General features: G+C 40.4%; 1 protein-coding gene across 1 annotated transcript in view; it reads left to right on the forward strand.

The window, feature by feature from the left end:
• The window catches only part of nell2 (neural EGFL like 2), a 257,810-nt gene extending 243,038 nt beyond the window's left edge, over window positions 1–14,772 (forward strand). Inside the window, exons 18-20 of the mRNA XM_033038138.1 lie at window positions 3,361–3,537; window positions 8,650–8,874; window positions 14,230–14,772. Coding sequence (XP_032894029.1) covers window positions 3,361–3,537; window positions 8,650–8,874; window positions 14,230–14,280 — 453 coding nt within the window. The 3' untranslated portion in view covers window positions 14,281–14,772. The remainder of the gene's footprint in view (window positions 1–3,360; window positions 3,538–8,649; window positions 8,875–14,229) is intronic.
• Window positions 14,773–15,742: the final 970 nt, after the last annotated feature.

The raw sequence follows: 15,742 nt of genomic DNA on the forward strand, positions 1-15,742 counted from the left end.
GGAGGGAGCGAATGAGAGAAGGGAAAAGAAAGGAAGGAGGGAGGGAAGGAGAGAAGGGAGGGAGGGAAGAAGGGAAGGAGAGAAGGAAGGGAGAGGGCCGGCGGCGGGTGCGAATGCCGGGGTCCGGGCGGACGGGTGTGAGCTGAGGCCGAGGTTTGTAAAAGTTGCTCCAATCCCTGGCCCGACCCTCCGTGCATTGTTCACCGCGTCTCCCCGGGGCTGTGTGCGTGAAGCACGGTGACTGGAAGGGCGGGAGCGCTGCCGTGAGCGAACAACCCACCTCCCCCTCTCCCCCTTCTCGATTCCCCCTCACACCGCCCTCCCCGTCTACCCCTTTCTTCCCCCTCCACCCCTCTACTCTCTCTCCACCCATCTCTCCCTCCTCCACCTAGGGTAGATCTACCCGAGCCGAGAGTAGATAACTCTGGCGCGGGGCCCCCTTACTCACGGGGCCCAATTGGGAGCAATCGGTTCAATCAGCTAAAGGCCAGCCATGTGTGCAATCACAAGTCAGAGCACAGCTTGCCCACTGTAGCCTGCAACTCTGCAAATTTAAATCTGGGAGAAAAATTAAATGATGGTGGAGAGGAGGGTGATGGAGTATATGCAGGCCATCAATAGCCTGCTGCAGTCATGTTCATAAACCATAGGAGCAGAATTAGGCCATTCGACCCATCGAGTCTACTCCACCATTCATTCATGGCTGATCTATATTTCCCTCTCTACATCATTCTCCTGCCTCTTCCCCATAACCCCTGACACACTTACTAATCAAAAATCTGTCAATATCCGCTGTTAAAAATACCCAATGACATGGCCTCCACAGCCGCCTGATACACAAATTCACCAGCATCTGACGTAATAAATTCCTCCCCATCTCCTTTCTAAAGATACATCCTTTTATTCTGAGGCTGCGCCCTCTGGTCTTAGACTTTCCCACTAGTGGAGATATCCTCTCCACATCTACTCTATCCTGGCCTTTTACTATTCGGTAAGTATTAATGAATAGTCAGGAGAATCTGTAAAAACTGGTTAATTCTGAACAGATAGATTTGGGAAGAAGACGTCAATGTTTTAGAAAGAGAGCATCCCTTCCTCTCCACAGAGAGGGATAACTTACTAACTCTGCTATTTCATTTGTGAACAGTTCAATGTTTCTACGTCTGACTTGCTCTAATTAAAGGTTTTATACCTAACCCTTTTGTTGCCCTCTGCTGCTGCCTGATGTGCTGCATGTGCGCACCATTTTCTTCTCTTTCTTTTGTTCTATTCTGATTCTACATTCACTGCCAAGTTTCATTGATTTTCCTGGTAGTTACGATGTATTGGAACATTTCCATTATCCTTGTTCAATTATCCATTCACCAGATTAATCACGAGGAATTCTATGAACCATTGCCTTAAGTGCGACATCACTTGATTGCCCAATGTACTAACACCTGTCTCCTCAGGCTGAATATAAATCACATTTGCAACCCAGGAGTGACTGAATTCACTTTAGTTATTGCTGCTTCATCTGTCTGAGAGCATTGCAACTCTGTAAGCATGGGTCATCATCCTATCTCTGATATTCTAGGTATGAGGAAGGGTCCCGACCTATCCTTTTTCTCCAGAGGTGCTGTCTGAGCGGCTGAGTTACTCTAGCATTTTGTGTCAATCTATCTATTTCTGATATTGTTTAAATTAGAGATAATGGAAAGGGGCCCTTTGGCCCATTGAGACTTTGCCAACAACGATCAACCATACACCAGTTCCATGCTATCCCACTTTTGCATCCCATGTACTAGGGGCAATTTACAGAAGCCAATTATCCTACAAGCCTGCACATCTTCGGAATGTGAGAGGAAATCGGAGCACCTGGGGGAAACATACGCAGCCACAGGGAGAATGTACAAACTCCATACAGACAGCATCCGTAGTCAGGATTGCATGCAGGTCTCTGACACTGTGAGACAGCAGCTCTACTGCTGCGCCATTGTGCTGTCCTACATTAATCTTCTGAATTTATAAGTCAATGTAAATGTGAATTTGTCTGCCTACCTTATTTTCATGAGTGCTTCCTTGTTTCTAGTTAAAACTGCATTTATGTGATTATATTTTGTAATCTGAAAAGATTAAGGATTGCGAAATGGCATTAGAAAAGTTGAACCAAAGCTCTGCAATAGAGAAAGAGACACTTGCCCATTTCCAACTGGTGAGAGGAGATATCATGAAATTGGGGTATGTGGAGGGTAGAAGTGAATAGAATCTGAACTAATTGGCATCAGCTTCCTTCCGATGTGTTAGTCCTTGATTTGAAATGGAAAAAAATTGGGGGAAAATTTGAGGTGGTTCTCCTCCCTTGGTCTTGTTGCCTCGTTGATCTCCATTTCAAGTGACACTCAAAAAATCTAAGTACTCAAGGAAATTATAGAGTCTATTCTGCTTTTACTGCACTAGATCTCTATATATGTTTTAGCTAAATAGATTACATGGAATTTATTCTGTGGTCAGTAACTGCTATTAGATTTAACTTTAATCATGCCACGTTATTGTTCCATATTGGAAATAAGACAGAAATGGTTCCTTTTTTCAGAGAGACTGGTGATAAAGGTCAGCTGGTTGTCAATTTGCAAAATAGCATCAGTGCAGCAGTAACTTCTTTAATCTTCATTCACAATCTTCTGCTGCCAAAAAGCCAACTATGGCACATCTCAGATCCCCTTTGAAAAGTGAACTGGACATCTTAAAAGACCCCTTTAAAGATGAAAAATCCTTGTCAAACCATTGTTGTGAAAGTGAGTTCCTTGCTGGACATTCAGAAAGCCAATGGAAGAGATTGGGGAATCTGGAAATTCTGAAATTCTTCTTTAGTTTAGTTTAAAGATACATTGTGGAAACAGGCTCTTTGGCCAACCGAGTACGTGCCGACTAACCATCACCTGCACACAAGTTCTATCCTACCCATGTGGTCAAAGGGAGAATGTACAAACTCCATACAGACAGCACCCGTAGTCAGGGTTGGACCTGGGTCTCTGGTGTTATGAGGCAGCAGTACTACCTGATACGCCATTGTGTCACTAGCAATGTTGACTCTCTCTGTTCCTCACTCTTGGCTGTAAGGCAGCAACAACTGTACCACTGTAGCACTGTCAGTGTTTTCTTACATTAAAGCAGGAATCAGCTACTGTGGAGTGGGGGCATCAAGCAAAAATAATTAGCATTTTCTTTAAGGCAAGAAATATAGTAAATAACACGATTCAAAGGAACTGCAAGAAGGGTGCTCCTGAAATTATTCCGTCCTATTGGTAAATAGTAACAATCATACCAGTGAAAAATATTGTGTGCTCCACCAAACACATTGTTTTCATTCTCCACCAGAGTGGCTTGGTCTTGTGTCGACGGATGGTCTGTGACTGTGAAAACCCAACCGTGGATCTTTTCTGTTGCCCTGAATGTGATCCGCGGCTGACCAGTCAATGTCTGAATCAAAATGGAGACGTGATATATAAAAGTGGAGACACTTGGGAGCAAGAATGTCAACAGTGTCATTGCGTGGTAAGTCATTGGGAGATGCCTGTTGGAGGAGCCTGTAAACAGAGCTTTAGAATAGAGAAGAATGCTGTTTTCTATGCATTGGTTGGATTTGCATCCATTTGGAAATGAAGCATTGGTGTTACTGTGGGATTTAAAGTCCTGAAATATGATTAAAGGGGCACAAATCAAGAGTGTTTTAATACACACAAGCAAAAGTGTGAGAAACTGGAATGGTTACCAGGACTGCAAGAATGCTAAGTCTCCCTGGATCTCTGATGTGGTAGTAGAAACAATACTGCAAGAAAATAAGTAATGGCGAACATTTGTCTAGAACAGAGAGTGCTCCAGAAACTTAAGGAGAGTTGCCCAAGGATCACAGCAAGAACCCAGCAAGCCTATTTCATTAGTGTGTGCAAGCCTACACAAGGTAAACACACACTGAGTCAAAGATCAACTGTTATTCCCTTCAGTAGAGAGGACAATAGAACAGAATAGAATATTTTTTATTAACCAAGTATGTATGCATACAAGGAATTTGCCTTGGTGATTTGTTCGCATGGATAAAGACACGATATACAGTAGACATTTAAAAATAAAACATTATAATTTAAACATGTGAAAGTAAAGTACCAGAGTAAAAAGAGGCTGCAAACTTTTGGCTGTTGAGTAGAGCTACTGCTCGTCGAAAAAAAGCTGTTTTTATGTCTGGCTGAGGCGACTTTGATAGTACGGAGTCACCTTCCAGAGGGAAGTACTTCAAAGAGGTTGTGGCCAGGGTCAGAGGGGTCAGAGATGATCTTACCCACTCGCTTCCTGGCCCTTGCAGTGTCCAATAACAAAGTTGTACTGATTTAAAACTTGTGTAGAGGAGAGATCATTGAAAGATTAATAATGCTCTGGAACTTTCTGCCTAAAAGAGTGATGGAAGCAGATTTAAATACAGGTTAGTATTTTATTTGTAAAACAGTCTCTTATAACACTTGTACATTTGTATATTCAAGTTGAGTTTATTGTCACAAGCACAAGTAAGAGTGATGTACAGGCACACAATGAAAATGTTGCTTTCAGCAGCATCAGAGACACATAGATTGAGACAGTTTACAAAAATATGAATTATACAGAAATTACACATTTATTCCATGATACAGTGAAAAGAAACGAACTGCAAACAAAAAGACAAAAGTACAAAACCCAATTAGAAAATAAGTCGTGTAGGAAGGAACTGCAGATGCCAGTTTATTCCGAAGATAGGCACAAAATGCTGAAGTAACTCGGCGGGCCAGACGGCATCTCTGGAGAAAAGGAATAGGAGACGTTTCAGATCAGAACCCTTCTTCATACAGAAATTAAGTCCATGGTAGTGTAAGAGATGGCCGGTGGTGTTCCATTGCTGAGGTAGGATTAGAGTTGTGCAGGTCGGATCAAGAAGCTGATGGTTGTAGGAAATTAATTGTTCCAGTCCTAATGGTGTGGGAGTTCATGAATCTGTACCTCCTGCCCAACAGTATCAGCATGAAGAGGGCATAGTCCGAATGGTTGGGATCAACTTTGACTTGGGTCTCGTATTCTGTGGTGATCTCTGTGTCCCTTTTTAATGTTCCTTGAGATGACATTCTGATCATTGATGAGCAAGTTTACGACCTCTTCCATTCATCTTCAGGTTAGCATGCCAGGATGTTGTATCTGTTTGTGTGTGAGTCTCTGTCTCATTCCTAGTGCAAGCCATATAATTGCATTTACATTAAGTTAGTGTGGCATCAATTTTCCTTTACATATGTTTCTTAAGCAAATAATCCAAGGGTTTGTTTTGAAAGAAAACCCAGGTCCCAGTCCCTCGGAATGCAATAGTGGGAGGACATTACATTGGGGCCTTTCTCCATTGAGCATTGGTTGTGGCTACATCAAATTTCCGTTCCATTTTCAACATTACAGTCCTGGACCATGAGATATGCCACTTTGTAATACTCAATCATGGACAAGCCCTTTTCTATTTGTTGATGGGGTGGCAAAGGATTTAGGTATTGAGTTTTCCTTCTTGCGATACGGTGCCAAACCACCTGTCTCTTTTGGACTGTTACTGTAGAAAAAACCACGTATTTGGTTAAGAGGCAGTCAAGCAGTGGTCTGTAGAGAATGTCCTCAAGGAGCTGTGGAAAAAGATGATGGATCCTGTCAGATCCTGTGCAGAATCTCAAAATCATTCAGCAGAATTGTGATGGGTAGAAATGACAAACAAGCAGCAAACTTAACTGATGGTGAGAAGGACCTTTCCTGTCAAGTCCTGCTTGCAGAGCTAGTCTCTGTGCTGACACACCTTGTTCTTGAAGTGGTTGTGCTGGGGTTTGGACAATCGACTAGAATGTGAAAGTCTGGAAAGAGATGTGGTGATTTTTGTTGAGGCTCATTTTGAACAGCTGTATTGCACAGGCTGTTCTCTACATCTTGTTGCCAGGGATACACACTGAGACAAACGTTAACTGCTGCTGAAGGATTATCAAGTTGATGAAAGCTGCCTTTTGGTCTCATCGCCTGGATGAGCACGTGAAGAGCCTTGACTTACTTAACAAGCTATGGAGCAAGCAGTATAAAATTGGATTAATGTACTCAGATCCTTGTTTAGACCCAGTGGATACGGTAGGACTAAATTATGCCCTTTGCTTCTAAAGGTATTAGTATCAGATCAGAAAAGAGGGGTGATCTGATAGAGGTGTACAAAATCACGAGAGTATTAGATTGCGTAGACGCAGAGTCTCTTGCCCAGAGTAAAGGAATCGAGAACCAGAGGACTTAACTTTAAGGTGAGGAGGGAAAGATTTAATAGGAACCAGAGGGGGCAACATTTTCACACAAAGGGTAGTGGGTGTATGGAACGAGCTGCCAGAGGAGGTAGTTGAGGCGGGTACTATCGCAACATTTAAGTAACATTAAGCCAGGTAAATGGATATGACAGGTTTAGAGCGATGGGCCAAATGCAGGCAGGTGGGATAAGTGTAGATGAGACATGTTTTGGTTGGTGTGGGAAAGTTGGGCCGAAGGGCCCCTTTCTACGCTGTATGACTTAATGACTCTAAGTAAGTGCGGATAGGAACAGCAGAAACAATCTTAAAATATTTGAAAAGATATATGTGTGTGATATAATATCATTCCATTTGCATGGGATTTTCCAAAAATCTCTCTATCTAAAATAAAGATGGAAACTAGTTACCGAAGCAGGCATTACAATACAGCACCACCTACTGTTCTGGATATTTTTTTAGTTGGAAGCGGTCCCAAATACAGGCTGATATGACAATTATCAATGTACTGAAAGGTAACCCAGCAAGCAAATAAAGGCTTACATTGTTTTTCAACAAATTGTAGATTTACCATCATGTTAAAAAGATCAATCATAGCAAATTAGCTTCATATTTTACACCCTATTCAATTGAATAGGTCATTAAGCGGGGGTTAAAAGATGGCAGATTTTGTATGATCTGCATTTTGCTTGGCAATAAAAGTTTAAAACTCTATCAATATATTAAAAGGACTATTACACACAATTGATTTCCAATGGATATAAAATTTCAACAGCTTGATGATACCAATGGCAACACATTAGCTGAGAGCACTTATTTGTGCTTCTACTGTAGATGCCAATACTTCAGTGCTACAGTGTAATTGGCATATGGCATCTATGAGCGATATAGTAAATAAACTGCCTTTTACTGAATTATCTTTTTTTGCTGAATTCTCTAACCTTCTTTATGGCAAATCTAAAAATGACAGAGGAAATGTACTTAAGTATCTGCATTGAGGATGATTTCAGAATACTTAAGTAATGTACTTTTCAGGAAATAGTATGAGTAAACTTTGCCTCAGATTCAATGCTGTAAAAGTAATCTGTTCTTGAACTGAGGTGTTGGTGAAAATTAAATCCTGAAGATCATAATAATCACTAGTTTAGACTTTAGACTTTAATGATACAGCACGGAAACAGGCCCGTTAGCTAACCGAGTCCGCGTCAACAAGCAATCATCCTGTACACTAGTACTATCGTACACACCAGGACCAATTTACAATTTTACTGAAGCCAATTAACTTACAAACCTGCACGTCTTTGGAGTGTGGAAGGAAACTGGAGCACCTGGAGAAAACCCATGTGGTCACAGGAAAATGTACAAAATTCCATCAGGAAGGAACCTGGGATTCTGACGCTGTAAGATAGCAGCTCTACTGCTACACCACTGACTCAACTGCAGCTAGCAAATAAAATACATCAGGGTTGAATCAACATCCAAATCAGCATTCAGCTCAGTAGCAGGAGCAGAAATATGGGAAAGAATTTCAAAAACAGGGAAGCACCCACTCCTCTTTGCTCTGCAGGAAAATGGATCCAAAAGTAAGAAAAAAACTGACCTCGAGTTGACAATTATAAGAGCAGCTGTAGATTTGAGACAGACTTGCTTATTTACCCCCTGAATATGGTTACAACAGATGTAGACCCCCAAGATGTAGAAATTGGCGTTATAATGTGTGATTACGTATCACCTAATCACACGTTATAATGCCAATTCATGCTAAACAGGAGCCTCACAAATTTTGTCATGAAGTCAATGTCTGTGCTAATTGGACACAGATCGTACAAAAGCAAATGTCAAACTTGCACGTCTTATGCTGAAAAGCAAATACAATATATGCAAAGTTAAAACCCAATTATTTTCTTTGTTATTTCTGAAAGCTCCCTGCCTGTGACAATGTCATTGTGTTCGAAAGAGAACATGCACTTTCTGTTTTCTTATATGCACTCCATCAATCCAGTGAAACAAAGCCTTTTAAACCATCAAAATTGCACATTTCATTTTGGGCAGTATATTGATTTTTGGCACTGTGAGCTTGTTATAAATTCTAACATCACTTACTTTTAGGGTGCCTCTTTCTCAATGGCCACATTTAAGGCAACTATCCATCAGTTGTGTCATAAAACTTACATTTCCCATCAGGTTCACGAGTTCATGAGATGTGACCCAACGCATTAAATATTGACTTCGTAATGCCCAAGCTATATATCGATTTCAAAAATGTCACTTCATATTGGTTTTGCTTCCTTTCCAACGAATTAGTCTCTCATTCTTCACCTTGTTTTTATTTCCGCAGCAAGGCGAGGTTGACTGTTGGCCTTTGCAGTGCCCTGAAGCTGACTGTGAATTTAGCATGGTCCTGGAGGGTGAATGCTGTCCACAGTGCATCGAGGATCCTTGCCAGGCTAGTAAAATCCGCAATGATATCACCAAGACTTGCACAGATGAGATTAATTTGGTTCGCTTCACTGGATCATCGTGGATAAAACATGGCACAGAATGTACCCTCTGCCAATGCAAGGTGAGCATGGCTATTTGCTGAGGTCTGAGCAACTCCTTAATCTGCAACAGCAATATCCTGCATTTCTATGCAGTATTTCCTCAATTTATGAACATTTGCAAATTCTTATTTGCAGCAGCACGACAGAAATGTAAACATAGTACTCAGTAGACACCAACAAAAATAAGTTCAATATATAAAAAACAAACAAACAATATAGTGCAAGAGAAAATCAATGTCCCCAAGTCCCTTGTGCAATCAAGGCAGTTTGTAGTTCAGAGTTTAGATGGAGTTTGTGGAGTTCAGCGGTTGTTGGGAAGATGCTGCTTCTGAACTTGGATGTCATCGTTTTCAGGGTACTATACCATCATCCCAATGACAGGAGTGAAATGAGAGTGTAGCCAGGGTGGTGTGGTGATGACTCTGGCTGCTATTTTGAGGCTGCACCTGCAGTAGATCCCTTTGATGGTGGGGACGTCAGTACCAGTGATGGACTGTTCACCACATCTAGATGCCTTGTATAATAAAAAGTGCACCACTCCCTGCACATTACAATATACTGTACTAAAATGTCCACAATGCATTTCATGCAGCCTTTTTGATTGATGAAATTTCACTTAACAAAATCCGTTTCCCTTCATAAATCGAGGAGTGGCTATAGAACCATTCGGAAACCTGCGATATCCCCAAGAGCTTAACAGCCCAAAATGAACTTTTGAAATTATGTAGGGTAAAGATTATCATGTTTGAGTGATGCACAGAAGCCTCTGATTGATTCACATATTATGACAACATAAGAGACCACTCAGCCCATCGAGTCGATAGTGGCTCTCAGAAGCGAAATATTTCTGAAAATCTAAAGACTTGTCCTTGAAGGGGCCTAATTGGTAGGTTAAGAAGTGGAAGGAGTTTGGGACTAAAGCGATCAGCTCTTTCAAACAGCTGGCACAGGCATGTCAGGTTGGAATGTTGTTGGAAACACGCAACATCCATGCATCCATGCACATAGAAACAAAAATAAGGATTGCAATCAATGGCTTTTCATTCTAATCCACAGTTCCTTTCCTACTCTGGACTTTGTGGCCTTTGCCTCCAGAACCTTTTTTGAGAGAGCTTTAAATTGCTGAAGCACCAGTAATGTCCTATCCAATAATTTGCAGCCTTCAGGACTCAGCAGAATTCTACAGTTTCAGATCGTAAACCACCACTCTCTTATTTTCCAACAGCAGCTGGTAGAACCTTTGCTGCTCCCTTGGACACCCCCCCCGTCTGTTTTTTTAATTCCAATCTCACTCTGTTTTACTGTGCGATTTACTCTTTCCAACCTTCCAACCTATCCCAGAGCTTTCCTTTTGCCTTTTCTCCGAACTTCCGCTTCACTTTCAGCTTCATTAAAATTATTACATCTCTAACATTTAACAATTTGTTTAAACAAAAACAGATCTTTGGTCTCAAACAGTGATGTAATTATTCTCTTTGATCATGCTGCCTGGCCATTTTAAGTTTAGATTTCCAGCAGAGCTTTAGTCTTTACTTTAGACATTAGAGATACAGCATGAAATCAGTCCCGTCAGCCCACCGAGTGCATGCCAACCAGCCATCACCCTCTACCCTAGCATTATCCTACACGCAACAGACAATTTACAGAAGCCTATTAACCTACAGATCTACACGTCTTTAAAGTGTGGGAGGAAACTGGGACACCTGTAGAATACCCCTCACAGGGAGAACGTACAAACTCCATACAGACAGCACCCGTAGTCAAAATTGAACCCACATCTTTGGTGCTGGAAGTCAGCAACTGTACAGCTGCCCCACTGTACTGCCCTCGAATGTTAGCTCTATGGTAATATGAGATATTTATGAAGTAGCTGTATACTGCGACCAACTCACATCTCTCTGATTCATTGTTCAGAAGTACTGCTGAGCATGCTGTAAACAATGGCTAGCTTCATTATTACCGTAACCGAAAAACTGGGCATGCTTATAACTGTACTCTGTTTTAACGAGGATGTATACACAGGGCTCTTAAAAAGGAAATAATACTGTTTTATGATTCTGGGCCAAGAGATAATTATTGATGACTATACTGAGGGAAAACTCCCTGTTGTTTATTAATTGAATAGTTAAGACTTGCACGAGAGAACAATGGCAGCCTCGAGTAAAAATCTGATTAAAAATAAACAGGAAATGAGGAATCTGAATTGCAAACCAGCAATATCAGGCAACATCACCTGATCCCCTAGTCTCTAAAAATACAAATTAGTTTTTCAGGTTGAAAGTACTAAACTGATAAAAAATAAACCTTAGTTTAAGTACATCTATTCATTTCTGAGTCAAATTAAACTGATGTGATATTCTACAAGCTACTTGTTTTGCAGACACACAAAAGCTTTGTTGTAATCCCCTCCACCATAAATCAAAGCTTGCATTCTAGCTGGTACATGTAAGACGAAAATATTTTAATATTTTGAAAGCGCCAAGTTGTCACAGCAGAATAATGGTTTGTCAGCAATAATTACAATGTAGCATTCTTTGAGGTTGGGGTTCAAATGACTTCACACTGTAATTTGTCACTGTCATTTAAACCATAAAACAGACTCCAAATTACTATAATGTGTTAATTCTTTATCACAATATATAGTGGCAAGTGCATTGAGGCAGTGACCAGGCCAATTCTCTTCTCGGTTGCAGGACAGTCAAATGAAGAACTACACTTTATAATATTCTTACAGCAGATTTTGTGAATGAGATTGTTTGTGAATGAAAAATAGCTTTGGTGCTTTGTTTTCACAAACAAGCCTTTTACACATATTTGAGATGCCCTTCCCTCAATCTTATGGATATAGTATATTTTTTCTTCTTTGAAAGCCTCATAAAATTCGTGAATATCAATATCAATCCCATATACTTTTAATTTGGGGTATAGCTTTGATTTAATGCTTAACAGATTAATAGGCTGCAATTGATTGTTTACTTGCACAAAGTTATTGACTTGTAATTAAATCAGGAGTGAGGGCATGATATAATGCTGCAAATGTACTACACTTGTAAACCAGTAGTATACATTTTCCTTGTAATTTACTACCAGTATTGTTTTTCAAATACCTGAATTTTTAGTGTGATGTGGATCCAGACATTGAAGCAGAAATGTAACTAGGTCACTGCATTATTTATGATAATTTAAGGTATCATTGTACATTATGAATCATCTGCATAGTCAACAGGAAGTCTGTATCCACAAGGTAATTGAGTTGTTCATCTCTATTTGAGTGTGAGTTTAATAGATTAAAGTTAATAATAATTAGGAATGAAGAAATAATTTCTCTAAGTGCTGGAATGAACATTCATCCGTAGCAGCTATTGGTGTTCTATCATGTTCAGAGAGAATGGTTAAATATCTGATTGGGAGTAAGATTTGTGGTTGTAGGAACAAGAAACAAGAAGGTCTGTCAAATGCCCCGTGCTACACAATGATTTTTTTCTGGTGAAGCAGGTCGACTCCGTTGCTCAGGAGGTAGAGCTGCTGCCTCATGGTTCCAGTGACATTGGTTCAGTCTAGATGTCCAGTGTTTGTATATTCCCCATTGATTGCCCGAGTTCCTCTCAGGTGCTCTGGTTTTATATCACATCCCAAAGACAAGCAAGTTTGTAGTTTCCTTAACCATGATAAATTTCCCCTAGTAAAATGTTATTCTCATGGGGAGGGGGGGGGGGGGGGGTGGGGATAAAAAACAGCCAAGCTGAATAATGAAGACATGTGTCTCATTTGCCATTAGAATCTCAGGAGATTTGCACTGAACCTTTGACCAGCAGATTAAGTAAGTGTGTTGGAGTCTGTGAGAAAGTAGTTTACATACAATTTACAGAAAGCCCCAACCTGGCTGTTTAAAATGCATCAGAATTATGTTGTAAGCTCTAATGAATGATGGTGCATGTATCTCACGCTGGATTGAAGAAATAGTGGGGTTTTAAGTCCGAGTGGTCAATACTCCTATGACTTATGAACCTAAAAACATACACAGGACAGGAGGTCACTGACAAGGTCAGGATTTATTGTCAATTTCTGAGTGTCCTTCAGAAGTTGTAGGTGAACTGCCATGATTCATTGCCAACTATATAATCGAGCTAATAATGGGTGGAGAAATCAAGAATTTTGAACAAGCAACAATAAAAGAACAGCCAAGAAGATACGGACCATGGAAAGCAGTTCGGAAATGTTGGCTTTTCCATTTACTTACTGTCCTTATCTTACATAAGATTTGTATTATTGTAACTCCTAAAGCACCAGCAACGGATACTTGAAGTGGATAGCTGTTAAGAAAAAAATGTTATATTAACTACTCAGTTGTAGCACATTTATTATATTCAATGAGCGGGATATAATGGAAGTTTGGAAACGATTCCAACATTTCTGAAGCTTTCCATCTCTGTGCACCAGCAAGTTTGGGATTTCTAAGTCTGTGTCTGTGAATGCAGTAGCTCATAACCTGCTGATATCTGCATCACTGACCTCTGACACCATACTCTTTAGACTTTAGACTTTAGAAATACTGTGGAAACAGGCCCTACAGCCCACAGAGTCTGCGCCGACCAGCGATCACCCCGTACACTAACACTATACACTAGAGACAATATACATTTTTTTACAAAAGTTGATTAACCTACAAACCTGTACGTCTTTGGCATGTGGGAGGAAATTGGAGCAGCCGAAGAGAAAACCTAAGCTGTTTGTACAGAGTTTGGACGTTCTCCCCGTGACTTGCGTGGGTTTTCTCCGGGTGCTCTGGTTTCCTCCCACATTCCAAAGACATACAGGTTTGTATGTTAATTGGCTTTGGTAAAAAAATGTGTAAATTATCCCCAATGTATAGGATAGCATTAGTATATGGACATCGCTTATCGGCCCAGACTGGGTGTGATTTGAAGAAGGAGATGTGATTTGGAGAAGTTTGAGTCACCTGCCTATTCAATATCCAAAATCCAATGCAATCCTAATATATGTATAGGAAGGAACTGAAGATGCTGGTTTACACCAAAGGTAGACACAGAATGCTGGAGTAACTCGGCTCCTACACAGCCAACAATGGACTATTGTGGGCTCCTTGGCCATCGATGCTGGCTCTGTACCTTTTCATATGTCTAGTTTCCCTCTCCCATGACTCTCAGTCTGAAGAAGGGTCTCGACCTGAAACGTCACCTATTCCTTTTCTCCAGATGTGCTGACAATCCCACTGAGTTACTCCAGCAATCGTAATATACTTATACCAATTCTTTATAAAGCAGATATGAATTATTACATGACAGCCTTATAGAATATTTTGCAGTGTGGCATTAACTCACATTCAGTTATTATTTTGCTTTCTATTTCTACAGAACGGTCACGTCTGCTGTTCCGTGGATCCTCAGTGCCTTCAGCAACTCTAAGCCGAACAGTATAAAACATAGCGTTTGTTGTGCCATTTGTATGAAATTTCCTGTTAAATCTGCAGGACAAGAGTTATTATCAAAACAAAGCTCTCTTCAAGAACAACTTCCCAAGTAGAAAACAACTTTATACCAAATACAGAATTGCAGTTCTCTAAAATTGAAACTGTTATTTCAAGTGGAAATCCCATTGTAAAGTAAGGACTGAGACTGCAGAAGCTGAATCTCACTTGGCAATTGAAAAAAACATTTGAAAGCAAGTACAAACTTGTCAGATTGTATGTGAAAGAAACATTTTAACAGCAAGTTTAAAATGAATATATGTACAAGCATGACTAGAGAGCAAGGATTTTAACACAAGGAAAGTCATGTGATGTATATTTTCCATTGTTTGTTTGAATTGTTGTTTCCCCAGTTCCAATGATTGCTGAATTGCTTGTCTTCGTACAAATTCTTCAAACATAAATTAAAAGGTTTTGATTCAATTTCAAACTTATTTCCTTGTGTTCATTACTTTAACCCAATTTTACATTGTGGATCTTCAAAAGCAAGAATAATGCAAAGACCGGAGGTGGTATAATTGATTAGTCTGCCAGCTTTAAGTAGCAACCCCCCTGTATTGTTAAGGTCAAATTCAATCTAGTGGTAGAGAGAGATCAAACAGAAAGCAGATACACTTTATAAATATTCCATATATAGATTTTTGTTGTCACACCATTAACTATTTGGGGTATGTAGAAACACAAAAGATAGGAGATGACCATTCCGCATTATGAATCTGCTCCACCGTTCATTGCAATCATTCAGCTCAGTATTTTATTCCCATTTGTTCTCAATATCCTTTGGAATCCTTTTGTGCCATAAACCTACCTATTTCCTTAAAATAATATTCAACAACTTAACCCCCACATCCTTCCGTGAGTGAGAATTCCACAGGTTCACCGCCTCTATACATTCAAGACATTCCTACTTTCAACTCATAAGGTCATAAGTGATAGGAGTAGAATTAGGCCATTTGGCCCATCAAGTCTACTCTGCCATTCAATCATGGCTGATCTATCTCTGCCTCCTAACCCCAGTCTCCTGCCTTCTTCCCATAACCTCTGACAATTCCATTAATCAAGAATCTATCTATCTCTGCCTTAAAAAATAATGTCCTTTAATTCTGAGGCTATGACCTCTAGTACTAGACTCTCCAACTAATGGAAACATTCTCTCCACATCCACTCTATCCAAGCCTTTCTCTATTTTGTATGTTTCAATGAGGTCCACCCAACTCAACTCAAGTTATTCCTACTCTTAGTATTAAGCATTCTCAGTATTCTCAGTATTAAGTCTCATGCCCCAAAACCTGAAACTGTGAAGCCTGGTTCTAGACACCCTCACAGGGGAAACATTTCACATCTTGTCTGCCTAATACTTAGGGTGGCACAGTGGTACAGCTGTAGAGTTGCTGCCTTAC

This window comes from Amblyraja radiata, chromosome 19 (assembly GCF_010909765.2).
Source record: "Amblyraja radiata isolate CabotCenter1 chromosome 19, sAmbRad1.1.pri, whole genome shotgun sequence".
In the NCBI taxonomy this organism is placed as follows: domain Eukaryota; kingdom Metazoa; phylum Chordata; class Chondrichthyes; order Rajiformes; family Rajidae; genus Amblyraja; species Amblyraja radiata.